Raw genomic sequence first — 19,463 nt, 5'->3', positions numbered from 1 at the left:
CCACCATGAACAGAATTCACACAGAACCCAGTACTAACAGCAGGTATTCTTTCAACAGTATTTACTGAGTCCCTAAGATGTACCAGGCACTCTCTTTGCTGTACAGTAGGCAAAATCAGGTGGGATTCCTGCTCTTGTAGAGCTTACGCTTTAATAGAGAAAAAGGAACATTACACAAATACAACACTACAGACGCGACAGGTGCTACGAGGATGGCTTACGGCACTGCAACGGCACACAATCAGGGGCATCTGATCTAGTGCAGAGAGTGAGGGCAGGTTGTCCTAACGAAGATCTGAAGGATGAGGAGACCCTGACCGAGGGGCAGTGGGTGGTGAGAAGGAAGAATCCGCACATGGAGACTCAGGTGGGCCAGACCGTAATATCAATACTGATACTGCCTATTGGTATCCCTCTCAAGGCCCTGGAAGGCACCGAGAGGCAATGGGAAGCAGAAGAGGTGCATCTGATTGATCACTTCTAATTTCTGAAGGGTCCCCTTGGACTGCAGCATAGGAATTGATGTCCTGGATCGTGGTGAAGATGAAGAGAAATGAAGGGACATAAAAGCTCAACACGACAGGCCTCGGTCATGGGCTGGATATACGGAGGGGCTGTGGGGAAGGCTGTAATGACTCCAAGGTTTCAGGCTTCTATGTGACTGTTATTCCCTAAACAGGCTGGGAGCTGAGGCGAGGTCTGGGACAAAGAGAGGCTGAATGCTGCTAATAGGTTCATTGAGACGGTAAGTGGTCATGTTAAACATGACCACTGGATTTAATGATAGGAGGGTAACTAGATGTTTAGATGGGAGGATGGGTGAGGAGTGAGTGGGAAGCAGGAAGATGGGGACAGTGAATATGGACCACTTTTCCAAGAAAAGGTTCACTGTGAAAGGAAAGAGGGCTAGAGTTGGAGGGGTGCTGGGGGCAGGGGTCAATGGAGAGGGTGTTTTTCTAATGGCAAGAGAAATTTAAACTTGAAAAAACTGATGGGCAAGATGTGGTTGAGAGAAAAGGCTAAATACACAGGAGAGAAGATAAGTGAACAGGATTGGGTTGTTAGAAGGTGGAAGGGGATGCAGAGGTCCAAGGATTGGTCTTAGGCAGGAGAGGGAACTTACTCCTGCAAAAGAAAGAAAGGAAGAGAAAGTGGGTACCCTCTTCTGCTTTGATATGTCTGAGCTTTTGCTTTTTTCTTTGAAGGAAAAAAAGGAAGCTTAAGGGAACAGGATGTTTTCAGGCCTCTCAATTTATACTGTCTACAATTAAGGTAAATATATAACTTTATACCCTATGTTTGGTTTGAGATAAATAAGAACCAAACCAGTAAAGGTACAGATTAAGTTTACATATATAAGTGTCAATTTTGTTTAAACCTGGATGTTCATTATGGGAATACAGGGCTGCTGCCCATTACCTGGAGAAACTGCTGTGTAAGATACACCAGACACATTCCGGTTAGGAACCTACCATCGTTCAATGTGGAGAGATGAAAACGTCCGTGATGCTGCTTCTCGAGTTAATAATTTGAACCCACACTGTGTGTCCCTGATTCCTTTGACACAAAGGAACCACACCAGAAAGTGGAACCCATACATGAGAAGAGTACGGAAGTAAGAACGCTGAAACAAAGACAAAATATAAATGACTTTTCTATTTATCTATAAAGGAGACATTGAAAACACCTGGCTGTAGACAACTGCAACTTAATATTTAATTGACTGGGTAGATCTCACACATGAACGCCATTGTTCCATTAGCTGCACGGGCAAAGTCTATTCTAGAAACTGTGAGGACGCCTAATGCTTGGAGCTGGACAGAGGCTAGAAAAGTAGTTACTCATTTCCTGGAGGTGGAGTCAGACCAGAAGAATCACAGTGCCTGTGAGAGTCAGGGCTTCAGTGCGCCAGAAATATACCACAGCAGTTGGAGGGCTGCGCTGAGCCAGGAGAACATCTCATTCACCTTATATTTTGTGCCCCAAAAACATTTCAGTTTCAAAAAAAGCTGAGTTACCAGAATATCTTGGAAAAATGAAACACTAAGATTTCAACCTGAAGTATGATACCTAGCTAATGAGAATACGATAGAAGAGGTACAGCAGAGTGTCACAGACTAGAAAGGAGTCTGAAACAAAAACCCAGTGTCTCTAACTATGACAGATATTTCTGATTAAATATATTTTAACAGGTAGGTTCTTTAATACTTTGGATATTAAACTTAAGTAGTCTAATCCTATCTGAGAATTCACTATTGTTATTAGTCGTTAATTTTATTATTAGTAGTAACATGACAGATATTCTATTATTCATTAAACAATGCAAACTTTAAAAAAAAATCATTAATTATCACTGAATTCAAGACTTTCATATTTAGGATTAAAAAAGATAAGATCTCTTAAAGTTTTCTATAATTATGGTAATAGACCCATGGAATGATATATTACATATGCACATAAGCAAACCAGTAAGAGTCTATGCAGAATATTTAATATCTCATCCTACTAAATAAAAGTCCTTTCCTCCTTCTGGCTTTTTTTTCATAATTGTAATCTTTAGTATTGTTCTTCATTCACATGTCTTTTTCTATCACCATGGAACAAAATCATGACTCAACAGTGAAAAAATGACGGGAGAAAAGCCATGGAACTGAGCAGGCCTATATTTGAATCCTGGCTCCATTAATAATGAGCAGGCTGTGGGCTTCCCTGGCGGCGCAGTGGCTGAGAATCCGCCTGCCAATGCAGGGGACGTGGGTTTGAGCCCTGGTCCGGGAAGATCCCACATACTGCAGAGCAACTAAGCCCGTGTGCCACAACTACTGAGCCTGGGCTCTAGAGCCCGTGAGCCACAACTACTGAAGCCCACATGCCTAGAGCCCGTGCTCCGCAACAGAAGCCACCGTAAGGAGAAGCCCATGCACCACAATGAAGAGTGGCCCCCGCTCGCCACAACTAGAGTAAGCCCGTACGCAGCAACGAAGACCCAATGGAGACAAAAATCAATCAATCAATTAAAAAATAAATAAATAAAATAAATTTATAAAAAAAAATGATTAGCAGGCTGGCCTTTAACAAGTTACTTTCACTCTCTAAATCCCACTTTGCTCATCTAGAATGAAAATGCCTGCCTCACAAAGGTACTGTAAAGTTTAAATGAGATAATATTAAAGCTTTTAACCAAGTGTTTGGTACAGGAAGTAACAGAAACTTAATAAATGCTTTTAATAAGGGAAGAAGGCTTGAAAGCTCACTTTAACCTCCTGACCACAGTTTCACTTGTGTATTAAATAGGGCAAGAAGGGAAGGAAGAATAAAATACTTATCTATAGGGTACGTAAAACAAACTCTTTGAAAAGCTCTAGCACTTCTCACTGATCACCTAGAATCGTTAGTTATGTTTTGATGTAAGTGTGTCTTACCTCTCTAAGCAGATAGGGCAGAAACCTCATCTTAAAATACTTTGGGAATCTCACAACAGCTTGCTCAGTGCCTTCCATTTAAAATATTTCCAATAAATACTGGTTGACTGATTAAATCTCCAAAAGAGCATTTATGCTTAGGAAAGGAACGAATAGAAATCAAAAGATAAAAAAATAGAAAGATAGAAAAATAAAAATTAAAAGGTAGAAAAATAATACCTATAAACTATTCTCCTTGAATGATTTTTAACATGATTTAGATGAGCTTACTAGTAACCAAATAAAAATATTCAGGACTGCTTTTGCTTGGATGTTAATAGAAGATTTTTGTTTGTTTTAGGATAATGGCTATTTTTTAAAAAAACAAACATGTTGAGTTCACATGAGGACTTTAACTTATTTGATTTCTAACATATTGAAAAGCATAACAATATAATCTACAAACAACTGGAACTTTCTTTAATTTTTAACACTTGGCAAAATATCTTAGAATTTAGAAGACATCTAAAAACATACTACAGGATAGACTTATTTAGTTAAATGAAGGTAACAAAGTCATAGAATAGCATTATATGAACTTCTGAAGTAGATATTTAAAAACATTCACTGCTTTAATATTAACAATCATCTCTAATGTTTATGAAATGTAAACAAGGAATTCAGGTGAAATTTAAAGGTGACTGGTAATTTTATTATCTTAAAAAGAGAAGTTAAAGAAGTCCTAAGACTTAAGCAGACTCTTCAAAAAAAAAACCTAAAGAGATCAAACAAACAGTAATGGATGCTATTTTGAATCCTTTAAAAATGATAAATTTGAGAATACCCAGACAATATAAACATGACTGTTTTAACTGTTATACAGAACACATGGGCATATGAACACTTTTAAGGATGCCTGAAAGACTCCAATGGTGCGGTATCATGCATGTTTGTCTTCCAAGAGAGCAACAGAACAGACGGTAGGATTAACTGAGAATATGTGTAAAGGTATTTTGGACAGATAAGACTGAAAACTACACAGTTAAGCTACTGAAGTTGCTGTTTACTATCTTGGTTAATTAATACTTCTATAATTTTCTCGCTGTCCACAGATCGATCACCATGCAGGGTTTATATTACCTACGGCACATTAAGAGAACACCCGAGTGGCTGAGAAGTGGAAGGCCACGCCACAGTTTCCTGGACATGTGGCAGATGGTTGTGTTGCCCCTTGGAGATGACCTTCTATAAGACAGGTATAGTTCTGTGAGAATCACTGGACTTGAACTACAAGCCTACTCAGCAGGAGTTATACGGAGCATCTGCAGAGGACAACTGCTGATCTCTAGTCAGTGGACCAGTTTACCCTTTCTTTCTAGAGTAGCAGCCAATTCTGTAGGGTCCAAAAGCACTATGTCAGTAACTAAGTTTTACAGATGGAGGAATGGATGGATAGATGACAAGATAAATTATAAATGCATAGATCCTGGAATAGATCCCTTGATGACTGGTTAAAAGCATCACTAGGTAAAAGAAGGTTCAGACCACAGCACAGCCTCATCTTACTATTCTGGAAAAAAATTCAAAGAGTTTTCAACCAATGGAAGTTCTAAGTGAAAAGAATTTGCACTGTTAAAAACAAAATCAAAAACCACAGTTCTTTTCTACTGCCACCAACAATACAGGTCCCAATTATTTCTTGCCTAGATTACTTCAACTGCTTCCTAATTACTGCCTCCTATTTCTCCAACCCTTTTTCCTTTCCAAGTAGATAATCCTCTTTTCCCCTATCTATCTATCTATCTATCTATCTATATATATATATATATTTTTTTTTTTTTTTTTAACTGGCTGCAGCTGTGGGTTGGCTGCTGCTTTTTTTTTTTTTTTTGGCTGCTTTGATTGTTCCTTGCTGCGCGCGGGCTTTCTCTAGTTGCGGCAAGCGGGGGCTACTCTTAGTTGCCATGCACCGGCTTCTCATTGTGGTGGCTTCTCTTGTTACGGAGCACAGGCTCTAGGCGCGCGGGCTTCAGTAGTTGCAGCATGCGGGCTCGGTAGTTGTGGCTCGCGGGCTCTAGGGCTCAGGCTCAGCCGTTGTGGCGCATGGGCTGAGTTGCTCCGCGGCATGTGGGATCTTCCCGGACCAGGGTTCGAACCCGTGTCCCCTGCATTGGCAGGCGGGTTCTTAACCACTGCGCCACCAGGGAAGCCCTATATTTTTAAAAAGGACCAAATTTACTCACAAAACCCTTAAATTAACATCAGTCTATTTTCATTAAGTGTTTTTTACACAATTATACTGTATTTACAATATCATACTGTTTTTTCTCCATACAACCTAATATTTTAGTATTTCCCAACATGATTATACAGTCTCCATTATCATCTATTTTATCACTGCATGACATTTCGTCCAGGGGAAATATGTACACTTTCTAGTGTTGGGATTTAGTATTTTAGTTTCTAGTATTTCACAATGATAAATGATGTGCTGAACATTTTGCACATACACTTTTTCTTATCTCTTGTGTATCAGTAAAGTGATGAAGTTGGACTAGCTAATCTCTAAACTCTCTTTCAGTGTTAAATTTCTAGGAGTTTGATATTCTCTATGGTTAACAGATTAACCTTTTTGAAACACCAATAACAGTCCATAGGGTTATAGAGTTACATTTGGACTAGATGCTGAAGATGTTAAAATAATTTATTTCTTAAAAAAAGGAAAGTTCAGGTTTCCACATTTGAACAAAATCCTTAAGGGATTTTATGACTTCTGCCATCAGTATATCTTGGGAAAAAAATTAGAATTTTTTCATGTCCTATTTCAGAATCACTAAGGGAAAGGTTCAATCTTTTATTCCACTGGTTCTCAAACTCTGGTATGCATAGGGTGACCTGGGAAACTGTTAAAAAGGCAGATTCCTGGTCCCGTGGCTAGAGTCTGATTTAGTGTCTGGGATTGGCCTAGGAACATGCATTAAAGGAAAAAACAAACAAACAAAACACCCCAGATAATTTTGACCTTGCACTGAAAAATATGGCTTTATTCTTGATCTACTTGACCAATCTAGTAGATGAACCGTTAAGAATATAATGGACAATTATGGAGCTTGATACATTAGGTCTATGTTTTTAAGTGAAAAAATAATTAAAATTAAAAATACTGCATAGAGTAGTTCCTTATTATATTTTTTTCCTCAAAGTTACTCCAGCTTCTTAGCCTAATCTGTAAATTACAACCTGAAGAAGTTCATGTCTTCAGTGATTTTTTTGAATATACTAAAAAGGGCAGTACAACTTTACAAATCTGAAGGTATAATGCTTTTCTAAGAGGAACAGTTAAAAAAAAATATAGTACTTAAGTGTGCTGACATGAGAAAAACTAAAGGCAAGTTGATAGGTTCAAAAATGCATCATTTGGAGAAATTTGCCTTATATAATAACTGAATGGGGACTCTCTTTGTGTCTTAAAAAAAGAGCTGCTTGTATCCAAAATCAAAGTGAAGTCTACATCCTCCCGGTATACTCATGAAAAAAAAAAAAAAAAATCAATTCCTAAATATGTTAATCCTTTCTTCTGAAAGGAACCTCATTTTTATGAGATTAAGTATGAAAGCTTATCTCATGCTAATGTGTATGTAAAAAAGGAAAAAACTGATCCATGATGAAAGCCTCACCTGAGCAACTGATTCTTTTTCCAAATGAGCTCGAGATCCACATGCAATAGCCATTTGATCCTGAGGAAAAAAGCAATGAAATAAGTATCATTAATAAAAATATTTATTTCCAATGTGAATATCTCATTTTTTAGAAACTATTTTTTAAGAAAGTAACATTAAGTATCTTTAAAGGTTTACTGAGTAATTCAGAATATGTACAACTTAAACAAGTCTAATTGTATTTACCAAGATGACACTATTCAGGGCTAAATATAAGAGGCATGCATTATTTCAAAATTCATATATTTAAGTGATTTTTCTAATTGAAAATACTGTATCAATATAATTATAAGAAAAATTAGTAGTATTAGAAAGAAAAGGGTTAGATGGTATGATTTTATATATAATCATTACATTATGGAAAACCCAAGAATATCAACTGAAAACCTACTACAAACAATAAGAGAATGTAAAAAGAGTGGGCACAAAATAAATATATATATAATATTTTAGCCTTCATATGTACAAACAGCGATCAGAAGATATAATGGAAGAAAAGACAGTATTTATAACATCAATAAGAAAAACCTATAAACTTTACAAGAAATGTGGCAAGATCTAAATAAAGGAAAGATATAAATGCAACCAAAGGAAACAAAAAAATCCAACCACAGAGGGCATACATACCATGACCATGGATAAGAGGATGCACTGACAGCACTGAAAAGGCAATGCTCATTAAGCTAATCTTTAAATTTAATGCCATACCAGCGAAAACATAAAAATAATTTTTCATTGATTGAGACAAGCTGATTTGGAAGTTAATATTGAAAAATAAAGAACCAAGAAGAGCCAAGAATATTCTAAGAGTGACGAAGGACTAGCTCCAGAGGATTTAAAAATACATCATAGGGCTTCCCTGGTGGCGCAGTGGTTGAGAGTCTGCCTGCTAATGCAGGGGACGCGGGTTCGGGCCCTGGTCTGGGAGGATCCCGCGTGCCGCGGAGCGGCTGGGCCCGTGAGCCACAATTGCTGAGCCTGCGCGTCTGGAGCCTGTGCTCCGCAACGGGAGAGGCCGCGATGGTGAGAGGCCCGCGCACCGTGATGAAGAGTGGCCCCCACTTGCCGCGGCTGGTGAGGGCCTTCGCGCAGAGATGAAGACCCAACACAGCGATAAATTAAAAAAAAAAAATCATAAAGGTAAAATAATTAAAACTAAGGTACTAGAATGTAAATAGATAAACCTATGGATCAGAATCGAAAGGCCAGAAACACACACACAAAACATATGGGTAGGGCTTCCCTGGTGGCGCAGTGGCTGAGAATCCGCCTGCCAGTGCAGGGGACACGGGTTCGAGCCCTGGTCTGGGAAGATCCCACATGCTGTGGAGCAACTAGGCCCGTGAGCCACAATTACTGAGCCTGCGCGTCTGGAGCCTGTGCTCCACAACAAGAGAGGCCACGACAGTGAGAGGCCCGCGCGCCGCGATGAAGAGTGGTCCCCACTTGCCACAACTAGAGAAAGCCCTCGCACAGAAACGAAGACCCAACACAGCCAAAAATAAAATAAATAAATAAATAAATATTTAAAAAAAAAACAAACATATGGGTACTTAAGAGTATGATAAAGATGACATTTTAAATCAGTGGAAAAAAGATGCTGTGGGGCATTCTGGTAGCCATTTGGAAACCAAATTAAATTGGACCTGAGCCACATACTGACTAGGACATATTCCAGATACATCAAAGATTTAAGTGTAAATCAGAAATAGTTTTTTATATGATCCCAAGGAAGGCACAAATATACAAAACCCAGAAGATTAGATCAACTTGACAATAAAATTTTAAAAATTGTTGTGCGGCAAAACAAGAAAAATACAACCATATTAGAAATTAAAAGACAAATAAGTTGGGGGAAAATACTGGTACTTTATATTACAGACAAAAGGCTAATTTCCAAAATACATAAAGTGCTCCTACAAATTATAAATACTCAACAACTCAGTTGGGAAGAGGTGAAGGTTATGAATGAGAATTCACAAAAAGAACAACTGAAAAGATCCTCAGCTCAATCATACTTATATCAATACTAAGAAAAATGCAAAGAACACCTATCAATTTTTGCCATATTGTGCATACACACTCTACACAGACAGCAATTTGAACACCGTTATCACAGTTACAAATATACACATAATTCGACCCAGCAGTTTTATAACTAGGAATTCTTCCCATGATAAACTTGCATTGTGTAAAATGACATTCATGTAAGGTTGATCACTTCAGTATTGTCTCAAGCAGCAAACCTGTACGTCCACCCAAAGGGACTAGCTATGAAGCTGTGAAAGAATGAGGAAGCACTTCGATGTATGCATATGGCTCAATCTCCTAGATATGGTATTAAATGGAAACAACAGAACAGTGGATAGTGTGTTACAATTTGTGTTTAAAAAATAAAGAATACATATATACATCTTCTAGGTGGATATACAAGAAATGGATGACACTGTTAACTTCTGGGAGTAACTTGGTGACTGAGAAATGAGGGGCAGAGCTAGGTTCACTGGATAACTTCTTAATACCATTTGAATTTTGAACCATTAATCAAAATAAATAAAATTAAAAAGTGTTCATTGTAAAGAAATTGGCAAGCATATAAATTTACATGTATATGAAAAAATTATTATAAAAAGTCATGCATAATCTCACTACCTAAAAGCAGCCACTGATAACATTTTGTATATTTCCTTGTGTTTTATTTTTTTTTTTTGCCTTTCTCAAGTTCTATTTGCCCCAGTCTAGAAAAAAACTGGCTTAGGAAATCACTCCCTGTATGCTAGTCCCAGTAATGTTGCTGGGAAGAGGCATATAGGCGCTATCTGTAGGGACAGAGCTTAAAGAACATCACCTTTAGGAGTTAGGATTTGAAAACTCTCTGAAGTGACAAATCCTAGGTAGAAAAGAAGGTAAAGGACCTACAAAGGTCCAGGAGGTAGTGTATTTCCTTGTGTTCTTTTTTTCCCCTCTGTATTTAAAAAACCATAGCTGAAATTTACTCATGTATACCATGCTTTTCTTCATATAAAGTAACCTAAAAAGTTCTTACATTCAGGTTCATTGTTTTTGAGCTTTTTGTTATGGGTATTTTCAAACATACACAAAAGTAGAGAGAATAAGAAAATGAAGCCCCATGTACCCACCACCTGGCTTCAACAATTACCAACACATAGCCAACTGTCAATCTTGCCTTCTCTGAAGCCCTTTACTACCACCCTACCCAACTGGGGATTATTTTGAAACAAATGCTAGGCATCATATACTGTAAATTAATATATATTTCAATCACAATACCACTATCATACTGAAAACATTAAGAATTCCTTAACACCATCAGATATACAATCAGTTTTCAAATTTGCTCAATTATCTCATAAATGTTTTCAGTTTTTTTAAATCAAGAGCCAAACAAAATTCATACAATTTGGTTGGCATTTCTTTTATCCCTGGGTTCCTCCTACCTCTTTTAAGTTTTTTTCTTATAATTTATTTGTTGAAGAAACCATGTAATTTGTCCTGTACAGTGTCCTAGATTCTAAATTTAGCTGACTGCACCCCCCTGGTGACATTTAACATGTTCCTCTGTTATTTCCTATAAACTGGCTGTTAGAGTTAGAGGCTTGATAAGATTCAGGTTTATTTTTCAAGAACTTACAGTAGTGTTGTATGTCTTTCTTTTTTTGTGTCAATTGTAAGGGCAATATAGTATTTCACCATATAGATTAACCATGGTTTCACTATTCACCTACATGTTGGTAGGTGAATTCACCTAATTTCATGTTATTAGAAAGGTGTCTAAAAGAACGTCTTTGAATGTAAAACTCTCATTGTATTCTGGATTTCTTCCTTTGAGAAAGTCATAGAACTAGAACACTAAGTTAAAAGTATGAGTGTTTTTAATGTAAATGGGCCAAATTATTCTTTGAATTACCTTCCCACTGAGTATGATATTGACTATTTCATCAGTAGTTCTTGTCAGTTCTAATTATTTTCATTTTAAATTTGTGAACATGATAAGGGGAAAATATTACCACATATAATCGAATTTCCTTTTTTTTAAATAAAAGGTAAACATTTGGAGAGCTTTTATTAGCCATCTATATTTTCTTTTGGAAATTATCTGTTATATACTTTGCTTACTATTTAACAGTGGGAATAATTTCTTCCCTTCTTTTTCTGGCAGAGGTATTTTGCTCGGGAAGGGAGAGAATGGTTTTTCTTAAGGAAGAACCACATTGAAAGTTCAACAGTATATGGCAAATGAGCTTTAACTCTGAATCCAAAAAGAGCAGTAACATTACTGAGCAACCGGTAAAAAAGAACATCCTCCCACCTTTCAGGGACTAAGTAGAGTTAAAATGTCACTTAAACTGAAAACAAATAAAAAACAAAAGCTCTCATTTAAAATCTCCTTTTCTTTCAGGGTAAGTCTCTAAAAGCTTTTAAGAGAGTTTTGTGTATCTGTCATTCCAAATAAGAACTGAATCCCTGATAACGATTTATCAGGTGGAATTCATCTAAGCAGCTTTCAGAGTAGTTAGCTATTCTTCAGGAATGAAGGATATTCTTGTTTTTAAAACTTCCCATATTAGAAAATGTATGTAGACATGGAGTCTCTTTCCTTTAAGCCTCTTTCAGAGTTTGGCTGAATTTCTTACGTTTTTTTTTTTTTTAATTTTATTTACTATGATAGCTGGCTTTTAAAAGTGGTAAAAGATGGTACTGTATTGTATTCTAGAGAGAAATGCTTCATCAGAATCTCTCTCCTATTACTTTTTCAGTTAAGTGTTTTCTCACAAATTCACTGGACAGAAGAAATAGACTAGAAGAATTAGGTAAATCCAATTTACATTAACAATTATAAACAGTAACATCAGAATTAGTTCTGAAAATAAAGCACAAAATGTTAACAATTAGAGGTAATGGTTGTTAAGTGCTGAACACATGCTAAACACTCGACATACATTTAAAAAATTTTAATCATTACCTCAGGATTATGAATTTGGGCACACTGTCCTTATGTCGTAGATGAGGAAAGTGAGGTGGATGGATTAAGTTGCCCAAGTTCACATGGAATCTGAATCTAGGTCTATTTGAACTCCACATCCAAAATTAAGAAACATAACGGAAACGGAAATGGAAAAGGGCACAGGCATTTGTCCAAAAGACAAAACTGATTCCAAATGAGGTTGAGATATAGAAACAACGTTGAAACAATTTAGAAATTAGTCAAAGTCAGATAGTAAGATTAGTCATATTCACCCAATACGAACAGAAACGAAAAAGTTGATACATGAAGTAAACTAGTGAGTTAAGAAAAAATTTTATTTATTTAAAAAAAAAGTTTTGATTAAAACTATTCCCCCCCTCTTTTCCCTCAAAAGCAATATGGGTTCACTGTTAAAAAAAATAAAATTAATCTAAAAAATTGAATAGATATCCATAGTTCCTCCATCCAGAGACAACTGATGTTACCGTATTACTTTATAGATAGTTCCATATATAGGATGTTTAAAATTTGCTTTTTTCACTTAATCATGTATAATGAATAGCCATCCTATATAATAATGAATTTAACCACTGTAACTTAATACTGGACATAAGTTTTTTTCCTCTTATTAAAAAACACTGCTGTATTTTTTTAAAAAAAGCAAAAACCCTTGGCAATTTATTTTTATACACATTCTTAATTTTCCTAAGATAAATTTCTCAAAGTCTGGGTCAATGGATGTTAAATTATTTAAAGCTTTTGATTCATATTTCCAACTTGTTCTAAAAAACATTGTATCAATCTCCACAGTCTCAACAGATAAATTTGGCAACATTCATTCTTTTTCTCCCTTTTATTTGATGAAAGGTGCCTTGTTACTTTCCTGCCTTTTAAATTAAGAGTATTTTCGGACTTCCCTGGCGGTCCAGTGGTTAAGATTTCGCCTTCCAATGCAGTGGGTGCAGGTTTGATCCCTGGTTGGGGAGCTAAGATCCCACATGGCTCGTGGCCAAAAAACCAAAACATTAAAAAAAAAAAAAGCAAGCTCTATTTACAATAGCCAGGACATGGAAGCAACCTAAATGTCCATCGACAGATGAATGGATAAAGAAGATGTGGCACATATATACAATGGAATATTACTCAGCCATAAAAAGAAATGAAATTGAGTTATTTGTAGTGAGGTGGATGGACCTAGAGACTGTCATACAGAGTGAAGTAAGTCAGAAAGAGAAGAACAAATACCGTATGCTAACACATATATAATGGAATCTAAAAAAGAAAAAAAAATGGTCAGAAGAACCTAGGGGCAAGATGGGAATAAAGATGCAGACCTACTAGAGAATGGACTTGAGGATATGGGGAGGGGGTGGGGTGAGATGTGACAGGGTAAGAGAGTGTCATGGACATATATACACTACCAAATGTAAAATAGATAACTAGTGGGAAGCAGCCGCATAGCACAGGGAGATCAGCTCGGTGCTTTGTGACCACCTAGAGGGGTGGGATGGGGAGGGTGGGAGGGAGGGAGATGCAAGAGGGAAGAGAAATGGGAACATATTGTATATGTATAACTGATTCACTTTGTTATAAAGCAGAAGCTAACACACCATTGTAAGGCAATTATACTTCAATAAAGATGTTTAAAAAAAATAAAAAAATAAAAAAAAAGCAATATTGTAACAAATTCAATACAGACTTTAAAATTTGGCCACATCAAAAAAATCTTTAAAAAAAAAAGTTAAACAAAAAAAATAAATTAGGAGTATCTTCTCCTGACAATCATGAGGGTATTAAATTTATGAAAATTTCTGTGGTTAGGAAAAATTGTGGTTGTTAAGATCAAGGTTTCAATCTTCTAGAACAGGGGTGGGAAACTACAGCCCATGGGCCAAAGTCAGCCTGCTGCCTGTTTCTGAATGACCTGTGAGCCAAAAATGGTTTTTAAAGGGTTGTTAAAAAAAAAAATGTTGCAAAAGAGACCATACATGGTCCACAGAACCTAAAATATTTACAGGCAGACCACAGAGATATTGCGGGTTTAGTTCAGACCACCGCAATAAAGTGAGTCACACAAATGTTTTGGTTTCCCAGTGCATATAAAAGTTATGTTTATACTGTAGTCTATTAAGTGTGCAATAGCATTATGTCTTAAAAAATATACATCCTTAATTAAGGCAGTATCTGAGAAGCGCAATAATGCAAAAATGCAATAAAACGAGGTATGCCTGTACACTCTAGCCCTTTACAGAAAGAGTTTGCTGTTCCCTAAGAGATAGATACACACTTTCAAACTAGGTTCACTGGCATTAAACAAACACTTGCTCTGATAGGCAGCCCTTGCCCTTCAAAGGTTTGGGAACATACTTCGTGATCTGCTGAGAAAGACTGTTGTGAAATTTTATTACATACAATCTACCTCTTTTTATGATTTCAAGACTACCTTTTAAATTTTCTTATTCTCCTTTGTTTGATTTTCACAAAGATCTCAGAAAAATGCCTGTGTAACTGCCTGGTCTATAAAATGAATGATGTGGGAAATGAAGGGATCTCTTTTGGAAGCCTGGTCATCTTCCCACATATTGAGAGGGTGAAACAAATATACGAGGCTCTTAGACCTGACCACCTGGTCCACAAAAAAGGGAAGCAGTAATCATCACATTCTTTTGTTTCAGGAACAACCAAGCCATGAATACACATATGAAAATGTCGGTGTACCAAACCTCACTTGGCCAAGGGAACTTACTTACCATACTTAGGACAAGGGAACACACAGGGTCATTAGTTAGCAATCACTCCAGATTGAGTTGTACGTGGTTAATATCTGTTTCCTATAGTTTTTCTTAATGTAATTTTACTCCTTATCTCTTTCATATCCATTACCTTTAATTATTTATGGCCTTAAAAACCTAAAAGCCAAGCTTGTTGAAACTACGTCTAAATGAGAATTTAAGATCCAAGTCATGGCCTAAGGACTTACTCTATGATTATGGAATAAGACATCTTGTCATCTATTTGCCCCTTCATGGGTTTTTTAAATTCTATTTCGAATAGTTAAGCCAGTAAACAAGTGATCATTATATACTTTGCTTAAAAAATTACATAAAATCAAGCATATTTTTATTAAGAGGTAGAATAACTACATGTTAGGACATTGAAAAGCTAGGAGAAAAGTTTTGCACTTAAAAAAGATACGAATAAAATACTTGGAACTAAATGTAAATCCCTATTTCATTTGTTTGTCATACAAAGCTCTACTTAAATTATACACATTTACAATAGTTCCGAACCTTAAAAGAACAATTACCTTCAGAGGAGGAAGTGCAGGCAACTTTTTAAATTTTTTAAGTTCACCATGTAAGAATAATCAGACTAGAATATGTGACCTGGTTACTCTAAGACGATTTACAAGTAAGAAGTACAGCTGACCCATGAACAACACAGGGTTGAACTGGGCCTGTGTAGGGAGGCCGGGGGTCGGCACCCCTAACCCCCTTGTTGTTCAAGGGTCAGCTGTAGCAGCAAATTTCGTATTGTTGCAATTAAAAATAAAATCAGCTGAGAAGAAAGAAAACAGCAGAAGCCACTGAAGAACATGCTGGTGAGCCTGTCAAACCAATGCTGTAAAAGACATTTAAGTTAACTTCTGCCATCTAGTGAGTCAGTCGTGTATCCACTATAGGACTTGACTACTTTGAAACCCATGTTTCTGTTTCATTATTTTCAGAACTATTCTAGTCAATTTTTATTAGGGTTTAAGGGAATATACGTGAGGCAGTGCTTATGGAATTTGTGGCTTAAATGAGTTGAGAAGGGAATACCAATTGCATTAAAGGTAGAATAAGAACCTATACCTTGAGAAACTGAAATTAAACATGCTGATGTATAATATGGATAAATTAAGAGTCACACTTCCATTCCTAAACAAAACAAAAGAAACACAGAAACAGAAATAACAACTGTACCAGTATAAGGATGGGAGTCAAGGTTCAATGGCAACTCCTATGAAAAAACTGGTCGTATGAGGTAACAATGTCATGTTGTAACCAGATCTTCACCAGCTTCGGTGGAAAATGACCAGGATGATAAGAAAAAGAAACCTGCTATTTAAAAACTGGAATAACTACTGACAGCCCAAACTAGAGAAGACACATGGAAAACAGCTTTAACTCTCTGAAGGGTTGTCACTAAGAGTAGAAATAGACTGTTTTGTGCAGCTACAAAAAACAGAACCAACCAAAGGGGCTGATTAAAAGGAGACAGATTTGCATTTAATGTCAAGAGGAGCTTCATAACTGAGTTGAGATGGATGGGCTGCTTGGGCATCACTAGAGCTACACCAGCAGAGATTGAATGTTCACTTGTTAGTTATGAAAATTTTCCAATATTGGATAAATAAATGAATTAGATCAAAGGTGCTGGGTGCAAACTACAGCCCATGGCCAAATCTAGACTGCTTGTTTTTGTAAATAAAGTTTTATTGGAACACAGGCACAGTCATTCATTTATGTACAGAGCTGAGTAGTTACAGCAGAGACTGTATGGCTTTAAAGCTGAAAATATTTACTATATGGCCCTTTATAGAAAAAGTTTACCAACACTTAATTCAATAATTAAAAAGACTCCTAATTCCACTATGCAAGTTAGGCTCAGAGTATAAGCTTTCTGAGAGCAACTGACTGTTTACAAGCTTTGTTAGAATCAGTAGTAGATAGGAGTCCCAATTCAAAAATAATGCTCGCTGGGTTGACTGGAACTTTAACCACCTATCATTTACCTGCTTTCCACCACCTCCAAAAAGTGTTATATGATGCATATTGATAACAATTCTTAATAAATTGAGTTCAAACTAATTTAAATGGGTCGTGATACTTTTAAATAACCAGGCATACCCTGAGGTGCTGTAGAACAGGCTGTGAATTAACAGCTTAAACATAATCATATGCTTTAGTTCTTTAAAACTCAACATTTATAGTAACAATGCAGTAAATTGGGTTACGATTAGGAAAAAAGATGACATCAGAACTCCTTTCCTTTTCAGAGGACCTGGATTTACAAGAGGAAGGTTCAGATTTTTTTTCCAGTGTATGGTTTGGTTCGCCCCCTAACTTTGGCTGAATCATTTAATTTTTCTTTGCCCCACCTCAGAATGACATAAAGGCAGCTAACAATCTGACACCTTCCACTCTCCCTCCCACTCTTGGGTCCCCAAGGTAGAGAAATAATGCGGGAGAAACATGTCAAGTCTCTGTAGATTCTCTGGAGAGAACTTAGCGAAATATGCATGATAAATATTAAAACTCTGGTAGAAGTAAAGCAATTTAAAATTGAGAGAGATGGACAGAATATTAAATAAGTAATTGTCAAGTGAATCTCAGAAAATCAGCAAATGTTTATAATAAAATATTAGCTCTGCTGTGGGACTGTATACAGGAATTTCACACCAAAAAAAAAATCTCCCAATTGTTTAACTTATAGGTAAACATCATTTTAATTTTACTTTAGACCCCCTCTATTCTGTAATGACTATTGTTTAAACTATATTCTTACACTCACAGGCCAAGGCTGCAGCTCATTCAGTCCTTTTTCTAATTTCTCAATATCCGGAAACTCTGTGGCTCCGTCAGCATCTGCCATAAGGATCTTTCTTCCTCGAGAACTGAATACACCCTGGGTTTAAAAATGTCAGCGAAAAGAAAGTTGCTTAAAATCAAGGTTAAATTCGGTGACACATCAGTTTGTTAAATTTGGTGACATATCAGTTTGTACTTAAGATATCCAAGAATTAAATATTAGGTATGAAATGGCAGAAAGAGGCCGAAGTTCCCTGAACGCAAATTACATTGATAAGATCTTTCCAAAAGTAGCTAATGTCTATTTCATGATTTTAAAAACTTTGTGAAGTCATACTATTAATACCTTGGAAAATATCAAGATAAGAAGATAGATTTGGATAAGTTAAAGATATGCTGCATCAGTAAGAATAAAAATGTAAAATGCCTATCATAAATATTATATCTGTATTGTATATGTATTATGGTGCATAAAAGGGATCAGGGGTTCCATACAGCAGCATATGAAGAACGAAACATAGATAGCTTTGCTATGAAAGGCATCATAACATTTTAGATCTTCAGTATTTTTTATTACGGAATCTAAAGTATTTTAAATTAATTGTTGAATAAAGAAATGTGGAATGTCACTAAAATTTAGAAAGTATGGATATATTCAAATGTTATTTTGTTATTTGAGGCATCTGACACTTAGCAAAATTATGCCATTCAATTTTGAATTGATTGGTCTTTTGGGCAGAATATGGCTCTACGAGTATATATTTCACCCAGAAATAAACTATGCATCAACTCTTCACTTGATCTTAGCCAAAAGGCCAAAAAGTGATTTATGCATCAACTCTTAATTTCATGGTGCATTTGAGTGAATACAGTGTGTCTTAAGTGTAAATATATTTATGGTTTGATACAGAATACAGCTTTGGGCTTCCCTGGTGGCGCAGTGGTTGAGAATCTGCCTGCCAATGCAGGGGACACGGGTTCGAGCCCTGGTCTGGGAAGATCCCACATGCCACGGAGCAACTGGGCCCGTGAGCCACAACTACTGAGCCTGCGCGTCTGGAGCCTGTGCTCCGCAAAAAGAGAGGCCGCGATGGTGAGAGGCCCGCGCACCGCGATGAAGAGTGGTCCCCACTTGCCACAATTAGAGAAAGCCCTCGCAGAGAAACGAAGACCCAACACAGTCATAAATAAATAAATAAAATAAATAAAAGAACGTGAATTTCTAAAAAAAAAAAAAAAAAAAAAGAATACAGCTTTGATGTCACTCAGCAGTGTGACTATAGATAAGATGTACGTATACAAATCTAGACAGAAATTTGATCAATTATTGTATAGTATAAGGCTACTAATTAGTATCTGTAACTTTTTTATCATATGTTAGAATATGGGTAAAAAAAGCAGAAATAAAAATGTTATATTTAATCTATAAACATCACATATTAAGTTTTGGAAAAGAGTAAACATTGCAAGGCACAAAATCTGTAGCTATAAGTTTGAAATAAATGAAAACAATAAAGGACTATTTCAATGATACATGATAAGGCTGAATTGTAGGTTGTTATGCAATATTAATGGAAAATTGCCTTTGCCCTCAAACTTGTTTCAGCCACCTCATCTTTTTTTTTTAAAGGGGGCTTCTGAATGCCTGCTACTCTCACATCCTATCTGGATGGCCCCCACTTCACTGCTAGACTTCTTGGAAAGAGTCTAAGTCAGCTGCTCCCATTACTGTCCATTCAGTCACACCCTCTCCCCTCTGACTGTTCTGATTTTTCTTCTTCCT

At 36.5% G+C, this 19,463-nt stretch overlaps 1 protein-coding gene across 3 annotated transcripts in view; it reads right to left on the bottom strand.

Moving 5' to 3' along the window:
* Window positions 1–19,463, bottom strand: part of ALG5 (ALG5 dolichyl-phosphate beta-glucosyltransferase) — a 43,568-nt gene that overhangs the window by 9,038 nt on the left and 15,067 nt on the right. For all 3 annotated transcript variants that reach the window (XM_007193659.3, XM_007193657.2, XM_007193658.2), the window contains exons 6-8: window positions 17,664–17,777; window positions 7,079–7,138; window positions 1,473–1,624 (exon numbers count right to left, since the gene is read on the bottom strand). In XM_007193659.3, coding sequence (XP_007193721.2) covers window positions 1,473–1,624; window positions 7,079–7,138; window positions 17,664–17,777 — 326 coding nt within the window. The remainder of the gene's footprint in view (window positions 1–1,472; window positions 1,625–7,078; window positions 7,139–17,663; window positions 17,778–19,463) is intronic.

Source organism: Balaenoptera acutorostrata, chromosome 18 (genome assembly GCF_949987535.1).
Source record: "Balaenoptera acutorostrata chromosome 18, mBalAcu1.1, whole genome shotgun sequence".
NCBI lineage: Eukaryota > Metazoa > Chordata > Mammalia > Artiodactyla > Balaenopteridae > Balaenoptera > Balaenoptera acutorostrata.
The sequence above is the reverse complement of the archived record's forward strand: the minus strand, read 5'-3'. Positions and strand labels throughout refer to the sequence as shown.